Here is a 19,873-nt window from a genome sequence, read left to right on the forward strand (position 1 = left end):
ATTCTTTTCACCCCAAATTGCATAACCTTACACTTTGCCACAATTAAATTGACATCCATTTTTCCTAGCCCAGTCCTCCAAACTATCCAAATCATTATGTAAAATTTTGACATCCTGTGCACTCACAATTGCTCTACCCAACTTTGCATCATCAGCAAACAAGTGAACACTTCCTCTCAAATCCTTTCCTATATCATTGATGAACAAATTGAAAAGCAGTGGTCCAAGAACAGAAACCTGCGGCACACCACTAGTCACAAGCCATCTTTTAGACTCCACCCCTGCATAAACCACTCTCTGGTATCTCTCCTTCAACCACCCTCCTATCCATCTCACCAACCCTATATCTATCCCCATCTGCTCCAGTTTACTGATTAGGGTTCCATGTGGTATCCTGTCAAAATAGAAAAACATTCCTTTCAATTTCAGAGAAACTGCAACTGAACATACAGCAATACTAAGGTAGTATGCATCTTGAACCAAAAGGTTTTTTGCTTCATGATATCACGTCTTGGTATTTATTATAGATATATTCTCCAGCAATTCCAAATGATTGTTGCCATGATCTTCTTGGTGGACTGAGTGGCCTTGGCTTTTCTCAGTGGTGCTTTGCCTGGTTTGCACTACTCCTTGGATTCCCTTTTGGAAAGAGGATCATAATAAAGGACCATGGTTTCATACCTGGTGACAATGGATTCTAGCACTTCTCTCCGATTCCCTAAAAATTTGCGGGAACAGGTCACACGATGCTTCTCCTGAATTAAAGAGAGAAGTCAGGACACCCACCTTGTACTGATCTTTGTCATGCGAAACTTCTCATAAATTATGTGAAAGACAGTTGTTATAGAAGTCCCAATCTTGCTAGATTTCTTTGAGCTTCATCCATCTGCCATTGAGCATTTCCTCCTCAAAAAGAGACTTTCCTCAGTCATCACTTGCACAGGCCAACCATCATGAGGATCATCTTCGATGATCTCTCTTCCTAAGAAAAACTGTTTAACCCATTCCTTCATTGTGGAATATGAAGGAGAAATTTCCCCATAAACGCCATCCAATCGCTGTTTGATACCATTTGGAGAAAGCCCTTCTTTGGCGAAAAACTATCACAGTGCGGTACTCAGTTTTTAACATTACAGTCACATGTTAGTCAAACAAGTGCATCCAACTGAATGACATAGGTAGAAAGTTGAAACTAAGCTCCTTATAGATGGTGCTATCTGTCACGCATGCCGTTTTAAAATTGGCACAAATTTTGTATGTCAGGCCAGAAACTTCTGGAACTTACCATTGTATACATGATATAATACAGCATGTATAATACTTACAGACTCCATCATCATCCATTTCTTCATATGTTTTCTCAAGGACTGTTCAGGCTACTTTGACAACACTCCATGATTAAGTTTGTTGTTATTTAATCTTCTATCAACAATTTCCCTCCAAATTAGTTTGTTACTTACATGACATCCAATAGTGTCATCTGTAACATTTTGTTCTTCTAAGGCATTTCTGACTGAATCATTCCACCTGAATCTTGTAAAATAAATTAAAGATACTGAGAAATTATATACTTGGTTTAATCCTTTGTCCAAGCGTAAGCAAACAAGTTTGCACCTGAACTATTTTCAAGACTGGGGCAACTTGTATATAAAGGCTTATGACTTCACATCATTTGCTTTAGTATTCCATAATGCAAAGAAGCACATATCATTACACGTATGTATACAGATAGTGAGCCTTACCATAATGCATAGCATTATGGGAAGGGTCACTACCCAGACTGGTTTCAACCTTTATTGAGGTCTCATTAGTGGGAGCCAGACTCAGAGGTGATACCAAGGTTGAAGTAAAGTAGAAGTCATATTTTCATATACAAGTTGCCAAAAGGTGTCACACCTTATTATTAAAATACTCTAGATTAGAGATAGTTGTTATTTGGAAGATATTGTTAGATGGAAGTTTTTCCGCTTGATTATACTAAAAATTAAAGATACCACGAAATTACATACTTGGATAAAGGATTAAACCAAGTACAGGTATCCCTTGCTTAATGCGGAATTTGATTAACACGGCGAAATTAATTGCGACAATCCCTTGATATACGCGGTGTTACGTTGTTGTTTTCTTAAATATTTTTATCTCTATTGTTCTCCTTGTGCCTACTGAGATCTGGCTTCTAAACTGACTTTCTGGGGCTGTTTCTCTCTTCAAGCTCTGACAAAATTTATTTGTTTATGCTGTGCCAGTCAGAACTCTAGGATAGAAATTCTTATCCGAAGAAGCTTTCCCAGAATTCAAGTAATACCTTATATAGATTAAGTAGATTGAGTTCTCAGTATACAGTCATGGCCTTGACAATCTTAAATTCCCCTTTTTTGCTCTAGACATAGGCTCGATATTTTCGTGAGTGGTAAAATTCAATCTCTTACTCAGACAAACTCAGGTATACATGGGAAAACATATTTATTATTTATCTAAGAACATTACAATTTAAACAACATATATAATCAAGGAAATCAAGGTTAATACTAAAATACAAGTAAAGCAGGGTAATAATAATCAAACAGACAGGCTATCCAAACATACTCATGAGAATCTTATGTTCATCTATATCACAAACATGGATGTCGGTATTAAACTTGATTACTGCTACTAACGACCCACATGCATTAAACTTGGTCTAGACAACTTATGAATGTAGACTACCAGTCCAATTCGATTAACAAAAAGTTCACGAACTTTTTGTTAATCGAATCGAAAAAGTCGACAAACGAAAAGTTCATAAGCTTCTGGGCTTATGAACTTTTCGCATCGCCACTTCTAACACGATTTACCTTCAAAGGAATCCTTTGCTGCTTTCTCATCAGTTAGATCCACACCGATGGTTTAAAACTCGAACACTGCCATCATCTCGTTCTATACTTTCTTCGATTCACGTTGCTCAGCAACGGGAAACACGCTGCCGCTTTGCCATCTTCACACGTCTTGTCGGATATTAGGCATGCTGATCCGCTCAGGAACTTCGAGCAGGAGACCCACGGGGAGGACACACGACCAGGGAACACCAGAAGAACCAGGAGAAAAAACATAAAAGCAAGCAAAAAGGGCCCTTCTCAATGATGTGAATCCATTTTAAACCCCATTATAGCACTCTCTTTCCGCACTCCAAACTTGTCCACGATGCTCTGCTATTTGCTGTCACTGAGTGACGTCACCTCCTTGTTGTACGCACATCGCTTTTTTCGGGGAAAGCAAATTTCTTGTGCCTTCCACGAATGCCTACTCATCGCTCGTTATGTCATCTTTGGTGGTCAAACTGCAACCTTTGAACTTTTGTTTGCATGATGATACACAACTTTATACATGGCATATTTTAACATTGATGTTTTTGACAAATTAAAATTCCATCTATTTTAGACAACTTAAATATAGTACAATTTAATATTTATTTCCTCCTTCGATTTCATTTTAATTTAAGATTCAACCTCTTCTTTTATATTTTTATTCCTTTTTAAGCAAAGTTAATATCTGCATCTTCACATATTATGTCTGTTTTGCCAAGAGTACAAGTGTGCTTTTGCTTGATATTGTTCTCTTGTTGAATTTTGAATAGAGCAGTTCTATTCTTGATAGAGCCATCATTCAAGATCTAACAGCGACAAAAGTTTTAATTAACGCACCTTTAAATGTACAAAATTTCCACCAAATACGACATCATTGCTACAACCCATGGACGTCGTTGCAACTTTCAAAGCCTATTTTCTTAAAAAGACATTCTCAAAGGCAGTAGAAACAATGGGAGAAAATGCTATTGCGCTCCAAGAATTTTGGGAGAATTTTAACATTAAACGCGCAGTTGAAAACATTCATGACTCATGGGAGCAAGTGTCTTCTAGCTGCATGAGATCTGTTTGGAAAAACCTTCTGCCAGAATGCGCTAATGACTTAGGTGCTTTTCAGAATTCTGTGGTTGACGAAATCGTTGCAATTGGTGAAGACCTTGGTTTTGATGGTGTTGATGCAGAAGAAGTTAAAGAATTATTAGATTCAAATTGAAAAGATTTCAGTGACAATGATCTTCTTGAAATTGAACAACAACACACATTTAAAGACAACAAATGGAATGTGAAGATGAGGTTCCAAAGGAGATAACAATCAAAGAAATTGATGGAATATTTCCCAGTTTAGAATCGCTTAAGCAGCAAGTAATGGATATGGATCCAGATGTTAATCGAAGAATGCTTGTTTGCCAAGGTCTAGAGAGTCATTTTGCTTATTATCGTAGAATTATGCTGATAGGAAAAAACTAAAACTGTTCAAATGACGCTTGATAACTTCTTTTGATAAAAAATTGCAGTAAACTAATGCACTTATTAAACATTTACTTTGCATTCATTTTTTATCTTTCCTAAAAGAGTACCATATAAAACGAATTATTAATACAGTAATGGATCATGGATGAATTGTAATTTTTACCATTGATTATTATATTTGATTAACGCGATTTTGAGATACGCAGTAACATCGAGGGATTAATTAATCACGTTAATCAAGGGATGCCTGTATATAATTTCTTGGTATCTTTAATTTATAGCATAACCAAGTGGAAAAACTTCCAACATCTGAATCTTGGTGTTTCTCTACATGTCTTTCTTGCCATCATAGCATCAACCTGTTTTGCTAACCTTTTCTTTCCCATTCCAGAGCTAAGAGCTCATGCATTCTTGAATACTAACAATGTTGTTCCTTTGTAATACCTTCATTTTTAACATGATTATGCCATTGCTGCCATCTGTTCACTCCCCTGCAGTCTCTAGTCTTTGATCAAGGATGCACAACCTCAGATCAATAACTTAAAACTGGTTTGAACACTTTTGTATACTGCTAGTTTTGTGTTTTGACTAATTTCTCTCTTATTCCATATAAATTTATTCAACTGGCTCCTCACCATACCAGCTTTGCTTATTCTGTTGTCTATTTCCAAATTTAATTTGCCATCTTCACTAAAAACTGTGCCTAAATATGTGAAATATTTTACTTCTATAGATTCTGCATTAAGAATGCACCAGAAGTTTTCAATCTTCCTTTTCACAGTTTTGGTTTTGATTTGGATGCAAAATTTCTTACAGCTGTTATTCTGTTTATTTAGATAATGCTGGAGACTTCCACTGGAAGGTGCTTAGGAGTACAATGTCATCTGCAGAAAAGAAAGAGCTAAGTTTGATATCTGCAATTCTAATATCAGGTTTAATGGCACTTTCTTTCATAATGCAATTCATACAGATGGTGAACGAGAGTGGAGATATTGTGCATCCTTGTCTTAACCCTGATTTTATGTTAGACATTCTCTCTCTCTCTCTCTGTATTTCTCTCAGTTCTTACTGCTGACTTGCAGCTTAAATAGGCTATGTATTGCTTTGTATAATGTTCCATTTACCCCACATAATTGTAGTAGTGTTTGGAAAATACTTTTCCAGATCTACAAAACTTAAGTTCAGATCATTATCATATTTCAATGATTTCCAACTATTTGTTGTAAAGTGAAAATTTGATCTTGATATCAGCTTGAACCCAGCTTGTTTTTCTCCAAGTTTCCCTTCCACAATTTTTCTCAGCCTATTTTCAAGAATGTTTGCATAAATCTTATGTGGAATACTTAGTAGAGAAATTCCAATTCCTCTCTAATTCTCACATTCAGCTTTATTCCCTTTTTTAGGAGACTATCTCAGTCATCTTCAATCCGACCCTACCAGGCCCTCTGAATTTGGCGAGTGCAAAATTTTATGCTTCCATATTTGAGCATTTCTGGTTCATTATTATCTGAATATCATTCTTTCCACATTTCAAGTTTTTCATGGCTTTTTCTACCTCAAGTATTGATATATATACTCCTTTTGTTCCTCTTGAAAATTTTCTGCTACTGTTCTTTCACTGCTTATTTCATTTAAGTCCTTCAAACTAATTACTCCAGACATCTAGGATATCCTTATCTTCAATTCCTTTTACAGTACTCTTTCATCCATTTCTAAACTTTTTTCAATAGCCTCGAGAATATTTTGCACATTTCTGATATTTCTTCTGTATTCTTAATCTTTTTTCAATAGCCTCGAGAATATTTTGCCACGTTTCTGATATTTCTTCTGTATTCTTAATGAAGTCTTCCCATGACTTTTGTTTAGCTACTTTTACACGTAGCTCTCTTACATTTTTCTTTGTATTCTTTTAGGGAATCTGCTGACTTATTTGCCAAGAACTTTTATTATTATTATTACATGACACCCTCCAGGGAGTCCAAAGACTCGAGGGAGGACACCTACCATGATTATAGGATATTGAGCTTCGTTCCACATATGAGAAGCACCAATATCATTCAAAGCTAAAACAACACATTCTTTTGATGTTATAAATCTTTCAATCATGGCCTCTAAACTATTCCATCTCTTATGGGAGATATTCTAAAAAATTTGCAAATTTTTCTAATTTGGGAAATTGATTGTTTTTAATTGTCAGACAACATAGGGAATCCACAATCGTTATCAAGATCAGGAGAATTTAAAAAATCCTCGCATAGTCATTTTCACACTCTACATCATATTCCGATTCCTCACTTGTAACATATACATCGGTTTCAAGTCAAAATGTTAACATTTTTAATTAAATAATTAATTAATTTTACATATTAATTCTAGTATCTAAAACCTTTTTTTTTTTAATTTAAAAAAAGGTTTTTAAAAACCGACAAACCCTAGTCTGTGGTTCTTCCCAAAATTTTGGTCTTAATTTCAACCAGAAATATCCTCTGCACTACTTTTTAAGATTTATGAAGTATACTGTTGTGGTGGCCTCTTGTTTATATTTACACAGAATTTCTTAATGATTAGTTTTAACTTGGAAAGTTATTGGTGAGATATAGATATGTAGGGATAGGGAGGTGGTGCCCCTGTATAAGGCATTGGTCACTTTTGGGTTGTTGTGCTCAGGTTTGGTCACCTGATGTTCATTGTGATGTGGAAACACTGGAGAGGATCCAAAGATAAATGACCAAAGTGATATCAGGACTCTGAAATGTTGGTTATGAAGAGCATTTCAGGGAATGTGGATTGCAGAAGTTGGTGGATAGGAGGAAGAGAGAAGATATGATAGAGACCTACAAGTTAGTTAAGCAATTTTATCAGATTAATGCAGAAGGAATCATAAAAAGAGTGGATGTTAAGATAGGAAGAATGAGAAGTCATCCCTGGAAGTTGTATAATGATGTGGTGAAAAAGGGTGTGAGTTGTAGATTTTTTGCGTGGAGAGTTGTTGGTGAGTGGAATGCATTGTGAATGCAGGTAGTGTAAATAACTTCGAAGCTCATTATGTGATAGACATGTTGCTGGTTGAGTGGGTGTCCCACGATGAGTCTGTTGACTCCATGGAAGTTACCAAAATAATAATAATAATATTGGGGGGAGGGGGGTTGATAAGCAGCATAAAAATAAGCTGTTCTCATTAGAGAAATTTGGATTGGACTAACAAGAAAAAAGGTGCTAGAAAATTCTTGGCATTTTAACTTCACTTCTCTCTCTATCTCTCTCTCAGTAACATCTACAAGATGGTAATGTGAGTGTCTTACAAATGGAAATTAAATTTTTTTTTTCTTTCTTTCTAAATCTTTGAAAAGTTTATGGTATCCTTATTGGAGAAGCCTAACTAAATGTTTGTAAAACATTAAAATTTCCCAATACCTCCATGTAAGATTTCCGTTCATATAAAATTTTGCTTTTATAACTTCTTTCATGTATAAGATATTGAAAAGGAATAATTTTGCATATTAGGAAAAGAAGAAGAGTCATATTGGCAAAAAATGGAAGAAGACAGAAAAATAAGATTCCAGAATAATACAAGGCAAAAGAAAAGAGGAAGAGAAAAGGTAAAATGCTTCTTTTCATTTATTATTTTTTATTTACATTTTATTAATAGCACTTGACTGGTAAAATAATTCTTAAATTATTTCTTTAATTGTTGAAATTACTGAATTACATAGAATAGTTCTAGATATTAAGAAATACTATGTTAATAAAAACATGCCTGTCCCAGTGGGACATCATTTTATTAGAAGAGAGTCATACAAAAGTCATATTTGTTTCTTTGATGGAAATCCTTTGAATAGACAGCAAAGTATTTATTTTTAGAATTTTTTTTAGATAACACTCACTGAAATGTATTGCCAAAATGTGTTGAGAGTGTTTTGTTGGTCAGTGTATTCAAGGGTAGGTACAGTAGATATTGTGAATCTGATGCACAAGTCTTTGGATCCCATAGAGATTCCCATGTAATAATAAAACACAAATTACAAGCTATATACACATAGTCATTTCACACCATAGTAAACATTATAGTGATTAAACTTGCTCACTAAAACAAACTACCACTTTGTCTTGAACAGAACCCAGTGGAATCCGTGATATCCTAAAGGAAATTCATTATAAGCTATAGCAGGGGCCCCCAACTCATGGCCTCCCAGAGCAGTTTGGTGCAGACCTTGGTCTCCCAGAAAGTCTACCTCTTTCAAGATAGACTAATTTAGTCTGACAAATGTTTAGTTCTGCAACTTTTTGGAAGTGATTTTATTACAATAACTTTCTGGTAAGATGTTTCCTCCCCTCCCCCAATCTACACTTTTGCTCTTCAGATTGCATAAACATATATTCTTATTTCCCAGTTTTTGAATTGAGATATAAAAACAAATTCTAGGGCATATTAATTGAAAGAAATTTCTTATCCTAGGATATATTCAGTTTTGATAGATCACAGTTCTTTTTAACAACCTCACACAGAATTATCCTTCACTCGTGTTGTACATCTGGCCAGTACCATAACTAGCTTTTCATGGGCCCTATGCAAGATTTTATTTTTAGTCCCTTTTTATGGAAAACAAAATTAAAAAATATGATAGAAATTTTGTTTATAAATATTATAATATATGTTTATGAACCCCCCACAGCAGCAAAATTTGAAAATGAAAATATACTGATTTTTTATTTTATTTTATTTTTTTTTTTATTTTTATTTTTTTTTATATATATATATATATATATATATATATATATCCCATTTCAGGGCACTTCCCCCCCCCTTCATCCTGGGCCTGTGCACACATTGCACCTGCCTAGTTATGGCACTGCATCTGCAGTGTCATAACTAGGCAGGTGCACTCTTGACTTTGTAACATTTTTAAGTTACAAATGCAACACATTGCTGCATTTGTAACTTTGTAACTACAAATGCAGCAATGTGTATGACACACCAATTTCGAGCTTTTTCAGTAGATTCTTTGTGAGAAACTAATATTTGTGAATTATCTTTGTGGTATACCTTTTAGAAATTAAAAAATAGTTATAGAATAGAGTACATTATAGAATGTACCCTATTACAGATATCCATCTAGATGTGAATAAACAAGGATGTGTTAGCATTTGTAACTTAGTTGATCAGATTTGCTGATTAAAAATGTTTTTATTCATGTAATATAATAATAGGCACCACTTTGTAGTAATTCACAGAACACTACATTGGCAGAAGAAGAAGAAAGACTGTTATAGATTTGATTCTAGATGCTAACTAGAGGAGCTGTTTTTTGTCATGCACTTCTCAGCAAGTTGTCTTTGGGTGAGGCAAATAAGCTTTTCCTTCTTGGGAATTGAAATGTAAAAATGAAGAGCTCATCATGTTTCAGAAAAGAGTGCTAGTTAGCAACACAAAATCACAGCAATTGTTTATCATGTTGTCATCAGATATAAGGCTTACAAATCATTGATGGAGGCAAATTAATTCCTTGATGACTAAGGGTAGAGGATGGAGAAGATATAGAAGTTTTTGTAGTAAAAAGTAATTCTTTTAAAATATATCACATATCCTTTTGCCTAGAAAAATATGTTCACAAATATATGTTCAGTTATTGTTCAATAACTGAAACATATATTACTGATCTATTTTTCTTTTACATGTGTTATTTCAAAGCTTATCATCCAGATACATATTCTAATGTGGTTTTGAAAGAAAAAACATATTCTCTACAGGCAGAAATATGCATGTAGAGAATACACCAAAAATATGAAAGTCTCAGTGACTATTATTAATGATGACTGTGTTATTATTGATCTTTATACTTGTTCAGGAGACAAGAGTATGCAGGGGATTTCAAATTGGAAGTGATCACATTGTTTTTAGCAAGAAAAAAATGAATTGCATACTGAAAATAAAAATACTTTTTTAAATTTTTTAAAAAGAATTGAAATTGAGCAGTTTTCACAAGTTAGCCATAGACTAAAATGTCATCATCATCATCATCATCAAATTCCTGACATGTGTCCTCAAGGGGTGTACAGGATATGATAGTACTACATGAAAAATTTACATCATTACTAACTTCCTATCTACAATTTTCCACCAAATCAGTCTGATACTTGTCAAGACTCCAACATTATCAGATCTTATATTTCTATCGTCTAAGGCACTTTTTACCATATCAATCCACCTATATCTTGGTCTTCCTCTGGGTCTTTTTCCTGCCAACCTGGCAGAGAACACTTGTTTTGCTAATCTTTCCTTGCCAATTCTATTTAAGTGACCATACCACCTGAGATTAGCTCTGCTAACGCATTCCTGGATGCTAACAATGTTGAGTTCTTTCCTAATATCCTCGTTTTTAATATGATATTGCCGTTGATGCACTGTTCATGCCTCTAATCTTTCTCAGGACTCTCATATCTGCGGTCTCTAGTCTTTGGTCAAGTGTTTTACTTCTGACTCAGCTCTCAGATCCATAGGTTAAAACTGGTTTGAACACTGTCTTGTATACAGCTAATTTAGTGTTCCGACTAATTTCATTCTTATTCCATATGAATTTATTCAGTTGACTACCTACCATACCAGCTTTGTTGATTCTGTTATCTATTTCCATATTTAATTGACCATCTTCAGTAAAAATCGTGCCTAAGTAGCTGAAATGTTTTACTTGTTCCACAGGTTCCCCGTTCACAACACAGTTGACATTTTCAACAATTCTACCTATTTTCATTGTCTTTGTCTTTTTAATGCTCACCTTCATGCCATATCTATTACAACAGTTATTCAATTTAGTCAGTGAATCTTGCAAACTTTTAGCGGATTTATTTAGAAGTATAACATCGTCCACATAAGGCAAAGAGCTGACATTAACATCTCCAATTCTGATATCATGTTTAATACTACTTTCCTTCATAATGTGATCCATATTGATAATGAATAACAGAGGGGATAATGTACATCCTTGCCTCACACCAGATTTAAAATTAAACCATCTTTCTGTACTTCCTTCATTTCTAACTGCTGATTTACAACTCAAATAAAGACTAAGTATTGCTTGATATAATGCCCCATTGACACCATATAACTGTAGCATATTGAATAGCTTCTCTCTTGGCACCTTGTCATATGCCTTTTCCAGATCAACAAAACTTAAATACAAATCTTTGTTATATTCCAATTCTTTTTCAACTATTTGTCGTAAAGTGAAGATCTGATCCTGAAAGCCTCTATTTGGCCTGAATCCAGCTTGTTCTTCACCAAGCTTTTCTTCCACAATTCCTCTCAACCGTTTCTCAAGTATACTTGCATAGATCTAGCCAGGAACAATCAGTAGGGAAATACTTCTGTAATTCTCACATTCAGTTTTATTTCCCTTTTTATATATGGGTACTATTAGATCTCTACTCCAATCATCGGGAATTCGTCCCTCTGTCCAGGCTTTCTGAACTATGCAGTGCAGCCACTGTAAGACTCTTATACCACCATACTTCAGCATTTCTGGTCGAATATCATCTACTCCTGCTGCCTTTCCACATTTCAAGCCTTTGATGGTTTTTTCTACTTCAAGTATCGATATGTATTCCTGACTGTATGCCTGTTGAGTGTTTTTTACCACTGGGCTCTCACTGATCATTTCATTTAGCAATTTTTCAAAGTAATTACTCCATACTTAAGGATATCTTTTTCTCCTGTTTTCATGTCACCTTTATTATCTCTAACTCCTTTTACAGCACACTTTCCTCCATTTCTAAGCTTCTTCAGCAACCTTCAGAATATCTTACCACCTTCTTGATATTTATTTTCTATGTTCTTGCCAAAGTCCTCCCATGACTTTTGTTTAGCTAGTTTTACACAGTGTTCAGCTTTCTTACATTTGTGTCTGTATTCTCTAAGAGCAAAAGCTGACTTATTTGAGAGGGACTTTTGATATGCTTTCTTCTTTTCCTTCATTGCCTCTTTAACTTCCTGTGTCCACCAGGGGGATTCTGATTTTTCTATCCTTGCAGACAACCTCACCACATGCCTCTCTGGCTGAATCAATCAGGGTTTTCTTCAAGGCTTGCCACTGAATCTCCAAAGTTTGGTTCCTGTTCTCAAACTCTTTCATTTTTACTTCAATTAGCTTTGTGTATTTTAGTCTACAGTTCACATCTGAGAGCTGCTGAACTTTTATTAGCTTTAAAACTTTCTTGCATGTTATTCTTTTCAATATGAAATTCAATTTTATCCTGTTCAAGACTAAATAGTGATCACTTCCAATTTCGAATCCTCTGTACACTCTGGTGTCCTGCACCAGGGAGAAAACATCACTATCAACAATAACATAGTCAATGAGACTTTTCTTATTCCTTGCCTCTTCTCTCCATGTGAGTTTGTGCACATTTTTATGTTGGAACATGATGTTAGTAATAACCAGTCCATGTCCTGAGCAGAAATCCAACAAGTATTTGCCATTATTATTAGCTTTGCTCTTTTCTCCAAATTTTCCCAAAATATTTTTGTATGTCTGACAATCATTTCCTACTCTGCTATTTAGATCCCCCAACAAGGACCAACTTCTCCTTTTTTATTGCGTCAGTTGCTTTCTCTAAAGCATCAAAAAAATTCCTCCACTTCTACCTTAGTAGAACCTTCTGTGGGACTATAGGCATAAATAAGTCTCATTGTCCAGTTCCCCATTCTGATATTTGCCCACATCACTCTAATTGAGACTGCGTGCCATTCAAGAAGATTAGCCTCGTATTTTGTGTTGAATACTATGGCTACTCCTTCTTTTCCTTGATTGTCATTGCCTGCATATAACATTTTGTATTTATTGCTCAGAAAGATCTCACCAGTTTTTGTCTTTTTTGTTTCGGTCACCCCTATTATGTCGATCTGGTACTTATCTAATTCTTCAGCCAGCTCCATATCTTTGCTATTCAGGTTTCTTATGTTGATAGTATCGATCTTTAATTCTGGTGATGTTGAGTTGGGGTGTGCTTTCAGATTTGTTCCAGTAACTGACTTTTCCATGTTCGCCCTGGTTCCCTGACGAATACAACGGGGGCATTGTTTAACCGGGCGATGCCCCAGCCGGCATGAAATTTTGTCAAGTTGTACCATCATTTTCTGTATTGGTTTAAGCCAATAACAATACAATTTGGTCGGCTAAATCCCAAATTGGCAGCCCATCCTCATTCGTTCAGTATCCAGGTAGATACCCAACGAGAAGGTGAGGATTGGACATTAGGTCAGAAGCCCTGGTCGGTTCTCTGCATTCCTTTAAAGGCTATGTGGAGGTCTCCTCTCAGTTATACAACTTTGACCCTTAAGCACCCCATATATATTTATATATATATATATATATATATATATATATATATATATATATATATATATATATATATATATATAAACAATTCAATTTCAAACTCTGAAGATAACTTTGAGTGATTCAGCTAAAGGTATATGGTGGGTTCTGAAAGAATGGAAATCAGAACTCTGTGGTGGACTCTGGAAGTTGAAGGAGTAGTCAGTGAGAAGAAGAAAGCTTATTGTAAGATCCTGGCAAGTAAGTCAGCTTGTGATCTTAGACAATACTGAATAAAATGTAAGAAAGCGAAACACTGTGTAAAACTAGCTAAACAAAAGTCACAAGAAGACTTTAGTAAGAGCAATATAAATGAATATCAGGAAGGGGGCAAAATATTCTAGAGGCTATTGAAAAAGCTTAAAAATGAAGGAAAGAGTAAGAGGAATTAGAGATGATAAGGGTGAAATGAAAACTGAAGATATAGATATTCTTGATGTTTTGATTAATTACTTTGAAAATCTGCTAAATGAAACAAGCATTGATAGCATCGTGATAGAAAACACTCATGCAATTCAGGAATAAGGTATAAGTTTACTTTTTACAGTGACTACACTGAATAATTCAGAAGACCTTATCAGAAAGTCGGAATAATAGTTACCATCTATAAAAAGGGAAATAAAACTGAATGTGAGAATTGTAGAGGAATATCTCTACTCAGTGTTTCTTCCTGGTAAGAGTTATATTTGAGAAATGGTTAAGAAAAATTGTGGAAGGAAAGCTTGGACAAGAGCCAGCTGGATTCAGGCCACATAGTAATTATTAGTCATAACACAAAAAAGACAGTAGTTGAGAAATCACTTAATAATATATCAAAGATCTGTATTTAAGTTTTGTAGATCTGGAAAAGACACATGACAAGGTGCAAAGCTGTTCAAACCACTGTATTTATATGGTGTAAATGGGACATTATATGATCAAGCAATATATAGTCATTAGTTGAGTTGTATGTCAACAGCTGGAATTGAAGGAGGCACAGGAAGATAATTTTATGTTAAATTGGTTGTGAGACAAAGAGTATACATTATCACCACCATTATTCATCATCTGTATAGATCACATTATGAAGGAAAGTGGTATTAAAACTGATATCATAATTGGAAATGCTAATCTCAGCTGTTTAACTTATGCAGATGATGATATACTTCTGAATAAATCCAGTACAAGCCTGCAAGAGTCCTTGACTAAATTGAATAACTGTTGTAATAAATTGGGTATGAAAATCAGCAACAAAAATACAATAAAAATAGGCAGAAACATTGAAAACATCAACTGTATCCTGAACAGTGAACTTTCAGGAAAAGTAAAACATTTCAGCTATATAGCCACAATTTTAATGAAGATGGTAAATTAAATATGAAAATAGATAACAGAATTAGTAAAGCTTGTATGGTAGAAAATCAAATGAATCAATTTATATGAAATAAGAGAAAAATTAGTCAATAACACTAACTTGCTATATAAAAGATAGTGTTAATCAGTTTTAACTTATGTGTGTGTCTGAGAGCTGAGTTAGAAATAAAACACTTGATCAAAGACCGGAGACTATAGATGTGAAAGTTCTGAGAAAGATTAGGGGAGTTTACAGATGGCGTTATCATATTAAAAACGAGGATATTAGGAGAGAACTTGATATTGTTAACATTCAAGGATGTGTTAGTAGAGCTAATCTCGGGTTATGTCACTTAAACAGAAGGGAGAGGAAAGATTAGCAAAATAAGTGTTCTTTTGGCAGGATGGCAGGAAAAAGACCCATAGGAAGACCAAAACCTAGATGGATTAGTTGTAAAAAGTGCCTTAGAAAAGAGAGAGAGAGATAAGATCTGATAATATTGGAATCTTAACAGATAAAAGATTACTTTGGAGGAAAATTGTTGATAGGAAGTTAGTAATGATATAATTTTTATGTAGTACTATCATAATATCCTGTACACCTCCTTGAAGGTACATGTGCAGAATTTGATGATGATGAACTTCATTGTCCAATTTTCCATTTGAAATTTGATAATATCACTTGACAAAATAAGAAAAGTAAAAGAGGTGGTAGTTCTTGTTGGAACTGATGATTTAAGTGGTAACAGATATAGTATGAGAGAGAATATATGAAAGGTCTGTTGGAAGAAGTGAAAAAGAAAAGTGAGAGTATGAATGGTTGGTTTTCTACCAAGATATGACAGTACCATGTTAAGAAGGAGAGCTATGATAGCAACTGATTCAATATGCAGGCTGTGTAGAAGAAAATGATGTGAGTTTATAGATGTGTGGAGTACATTTGATGTCAGAAAAGACTGGATATGAGGGACAACCTGCCCTTGAGTAGATATGGCATGGGAGCCTGGAAAAATGACTTATTTGGGTGAGATCTAATGCAGAGAGTCAGGGAAACTAGATCATCATGGGAGGAATGGTGAAAATTGAAATTTATTAACACTGAAGTAGTAGTACAAATGAAAATATAATACAATAGATATAGCAAGTATTTAGAACAATATAAGTGATAATAATGGATAGTGAAAAGTAATGTAAAAAAAAAATCCAACAATTATTTTTCAGATGGTAATATAGAGATTGATAGTAAAAAAAAAAGAATAAAGAATAGAGAATTTATAATAAAGAAAAGAAAATGGAAATAGATTAGAAGGAACTGTACAGTGAGTGTAACACATAGCCATAGTGGTTACTATAAAAATGCAAATGTAGGTAATACAATCACTAAAAAATTAAATGATGTTATCTATGAAGGCATGCATATACATATAGAATATAATTGAGACATGATATTTTAAAAAAATTTCTATAATATGCATTTAAAATAAACGTCATTATTTAGTCCCATGAGTTAGTGTTTCAATCTTTTTCTAAAAGTGTATCCTGATGCTAGACTTTATATCATTTGGCAGTTTATTGTAGCTGGTTGTTGCTAAGTGCTTAAAAGATTTGTAAAAAATTTCTTTGTTTACCTTGGGAACTACCAGGAAGTTCCAGCCATGAAAGTTAAGTTTGCTTGTGGTTAAGAAAGGGGGTATGAGCTAGATTTTTCCCCCATAGAGCACTGAGTAAGTGGAATAGTTTGCCTGTTGAAGTGCATCTAATGTGAATAGTTGAAGGGAAGATGTAACAGCTGGTTTGTGTGATGTGGAGGTATCATACAATAATAATGATGATAATAAAATTGCCTACCAATCAAGTTTATCTTCATGTTTAGTGTTGAATGGTTTACTACTACTCCTACTACTTCCTTTCCCTGATCACTGTTCAAGGAAAGGAAATAGTAGGAGTACTACTACTAAAACCTATAACCAATTTCTGCTCTTTATATTACCTGTATTATATAACAGTATTAATATATCGAATTTTATTTTCATATTTAAAAGCATATAGACAGTCTGGTTGGCAGAGTGGATGGAGTATTTGCTCTATAACCAAGAGTGTGGGTTTCAGTCCTGCTGTAGGCATGATTGTTTGTGATTATCTTACTAATTCTGTGTGGAAAGGGCATCTGAAATCCTTGCATTTCATTTTTTAGCAGAAAATTTGCTCCCGATGCTGGCATGGTTATCGTACCCACCCTCCAACCAACAGGTCATGGATTTGAATCCTGCTGCTGGCATGGATGTCTGTGATTGTCTTACTTTGTGTACTGTTATATCTTTTTATATGGTGCAGTATAACCTTTGCTATCCTTGTGCCATTAAAACCATAAATCATCATCACCATCACCACCCAATACCATATGAGTTACTGGAGTGACTATGCAAATATAGAAAGTTGGAGGTGGGGGGGGGGGGGGAATCACATAAATAAACACTGTGATTTCCATATTCTTAGTAATATTCTTAGCCATAATTTTGAAATGATAAAGTAGTAATTATTCTGTGTTTCTTTATATAAATATGTATTATAATTTTTCCTTTCAGATCATGGCCAGAGCAGAAAAAGTTGCACAGCAGAAGAATAAGCACATAAGGTTTGAAGATTGATCTTTAGAATTTATGTAGAGAAAATAAAAACTGCCAATCAGTAGACATTCATGTACATAAAAATATTACTTTCAATTTCTGCTGTATTATATTACCTGTACAGATTTTTTTTTTAGATACAGATTACTTCACCTTGAAAATAAAGATATTTATTTCTGCCTTTCTCTGCTGATTAAATGTTCAGTGTTGAAAACAATTATCAACTAGATATAACAGCGCAAAGTCACACTGTAAAACGTCACAATAAAAAAGGCTTAAAGTGTAATTATAAATGGAAAAAGGATAGCTAGTAATGTTTGCAATAATAAATGACTGCTTTTTATCTTTGTGAAGAGATTTTACATGTGGGAATAAAATACAAAAGCATTCATTTTATGGAAATAATACACAATCATCATCATCATGAAAGTCCTAACATATACCCTCAGCAGATATGCAGGATCTTATGATAATGCTACATGAAAAGTCACATCGTTTACTAACTTCCTATCACTAATTTTCCTCCAGATTAGCCTGTTATCTGTCAACATTCCAATATTATCAGATCTTATATTGTAGGGTCTCTTTTTATGTGGTACATACATTCCACAGAAAACCGCATATAAAAAATCGCACAAAAGAAGTTTATGAAAATTCAGGAAAATAAGAATGCCTAAGTTTGTTTTAAAGCTTTATCCATTTAATTTTATTGAAAAGTAACATTTTTTTTTAACATTTTGTCATCAGAATTATCATCACTATTAGATAATATTCTGCAACATTTGCGAACTGGTGCGAAGTTACTTTCATCACCAGAAGAGAGCGCCAACTCATCAGATCTGTATGGTAAAGGCATTGATTTTTCACAAACAAAATTAGCTTCACCATCGTTCTGTGCTGATTTTTTTCTTCTGACGATGTAATCAATGATTAAACTTTACAGTGATGATTTTATACGGCTCGCGATATCCAGACATACTGTTCTTCAGCTCACGTTGAAGGCTCATTCAGAATTTGTGTCATTAACAAGAAAATGATTTTCCAATTTATTGCACAGTTCGAGACCTTCTCGAATTATATTTTTGCAGTGAGGTGGACAGGTTTTTCTTCCACTTCAATATCATTTTCTGGATCTTCGATGATATCTAAAATTAATCTATATTCAATAATATCATCGCTACTTAAGGCATTATCCACAAGCAATTCGTCTACATCGTTCTGGCTAAATGTATCAACACCTTCTCCACCAATTTCATGTGCCAATGTAATAATTTCAGCTGATAATGTAGATGTTTGCATGGTTGCACTGTTTGCAATACATCTAAGCCAAGCTGCTTTCCAGCAAGCATTTAAAGTTTGTGGTCTTATTTCAGTGATAGTAGATGCAACCTGATTTAAGCAGTCCAAAATAGAAATTTTTTTTCCAAACGTCAGTTACTGTTAATAATTCATTTTCTAGTTTATCCAATATAAATTGAAAAGTGTGCTTAATGTAATATTTTTTAAAAGTAGCAATTATGCCTTGATCTAATGGCTGAATAATGTTGTTGTATTGGGTGGAAAAAACACTACCTGCACATTTGGATGTTATAAATGTGGATGACTTAGTGCATTGTCAAAAATTAATAAAACTTTAAAATCGAGAGCTTTTTGCTTCATGTATGTTTCTACTTCTGGTACAAAGCAATTATTGAGCCATTCAGTAAATACAGCAGTTGTTATCCACGCCTTTGTATTAGCCATCCAATGTACCAGTAGCTGTTATAGATCTTTGCTTTTTAGAGAACATGGTCTTAGAAATTGATTTACTAGGAGGGGGTTTCAATATTAGATCTCCTGATGCATTGCTACAAAGTAACAACGTTACTCGATCTTTGCTTGCTTTAAACCCACTTGCTTTTTTCTCAGACTTTGCGATGCAAGTTCGACTAGGCATTTTCTTCCAAAACAATCCTGTTTCGTCAGCGTTAAACACTTGATCGGGACAATATCCACCATCTTCAATAATTTTGGCTAACTTCTCTTGAAAATTTTTGGCTGCTGCTTCATCTGTTGCTGCAACCTCGCCTGTAATCTTCACGTTATGACGTGCATTCCTTTTTAAAACCCTGGTTTACCATCATTTGCTAGCCAAAAATTCTTTTTCAGCCTGGGAAGCGGAAGTAGATGGCTCAATTGCTTCATCTGTTCATAAAACCAAAGAGCTTTTTGTTTAATTAAATAACCACTT

General features: G+C 34.3%; 1 protein-coding gene across 1 annotated transcript in view; it reads left to right on the forward strand.

The window, feature by feature from the left end:
- Positions 1 to 17,824, forward strand: part of Larp7 (La related protein 7) — a 207,987-nt gene extending 190,163 nt beyond the window's left edge. Inside the window, exons 11-12 of the mRNA XM_090393486.1 lie at positions 7,818 to 7,912; positions 17,602 to 17,824. Of these exons, the coding sequence (XP_090249612.1) occupies positions 7,818 to 7,912; positions 17,602 to 17,664 (158 nt within the window). The 3' untranslated portion in view covers positions 17,665 to 17,824. The remainder of the gene's footprint in view (positions 1 to 7,817; positions 7,913 to 17,601) is intronic.
- Positions 17,825 to 19,873: the final 2,049 nt, after the last annotated feature.

Source organism: Typopeltis vanoorti, chromosome 5 (genome assembly GCF_054136105.1).
Source record: "Typopeltis vanoorti isolate ZY-2024b chromosome 5, IOZ_Tvanoo_1.0, whole genome shotgun sequence".
Taxonomy (NCBI): Eukaryota; Metazoa; Arthropoda; class Arachnida; order Uropygi; family Thelyphonidae; genus Typopeltis; species Typopeltis vanoorti.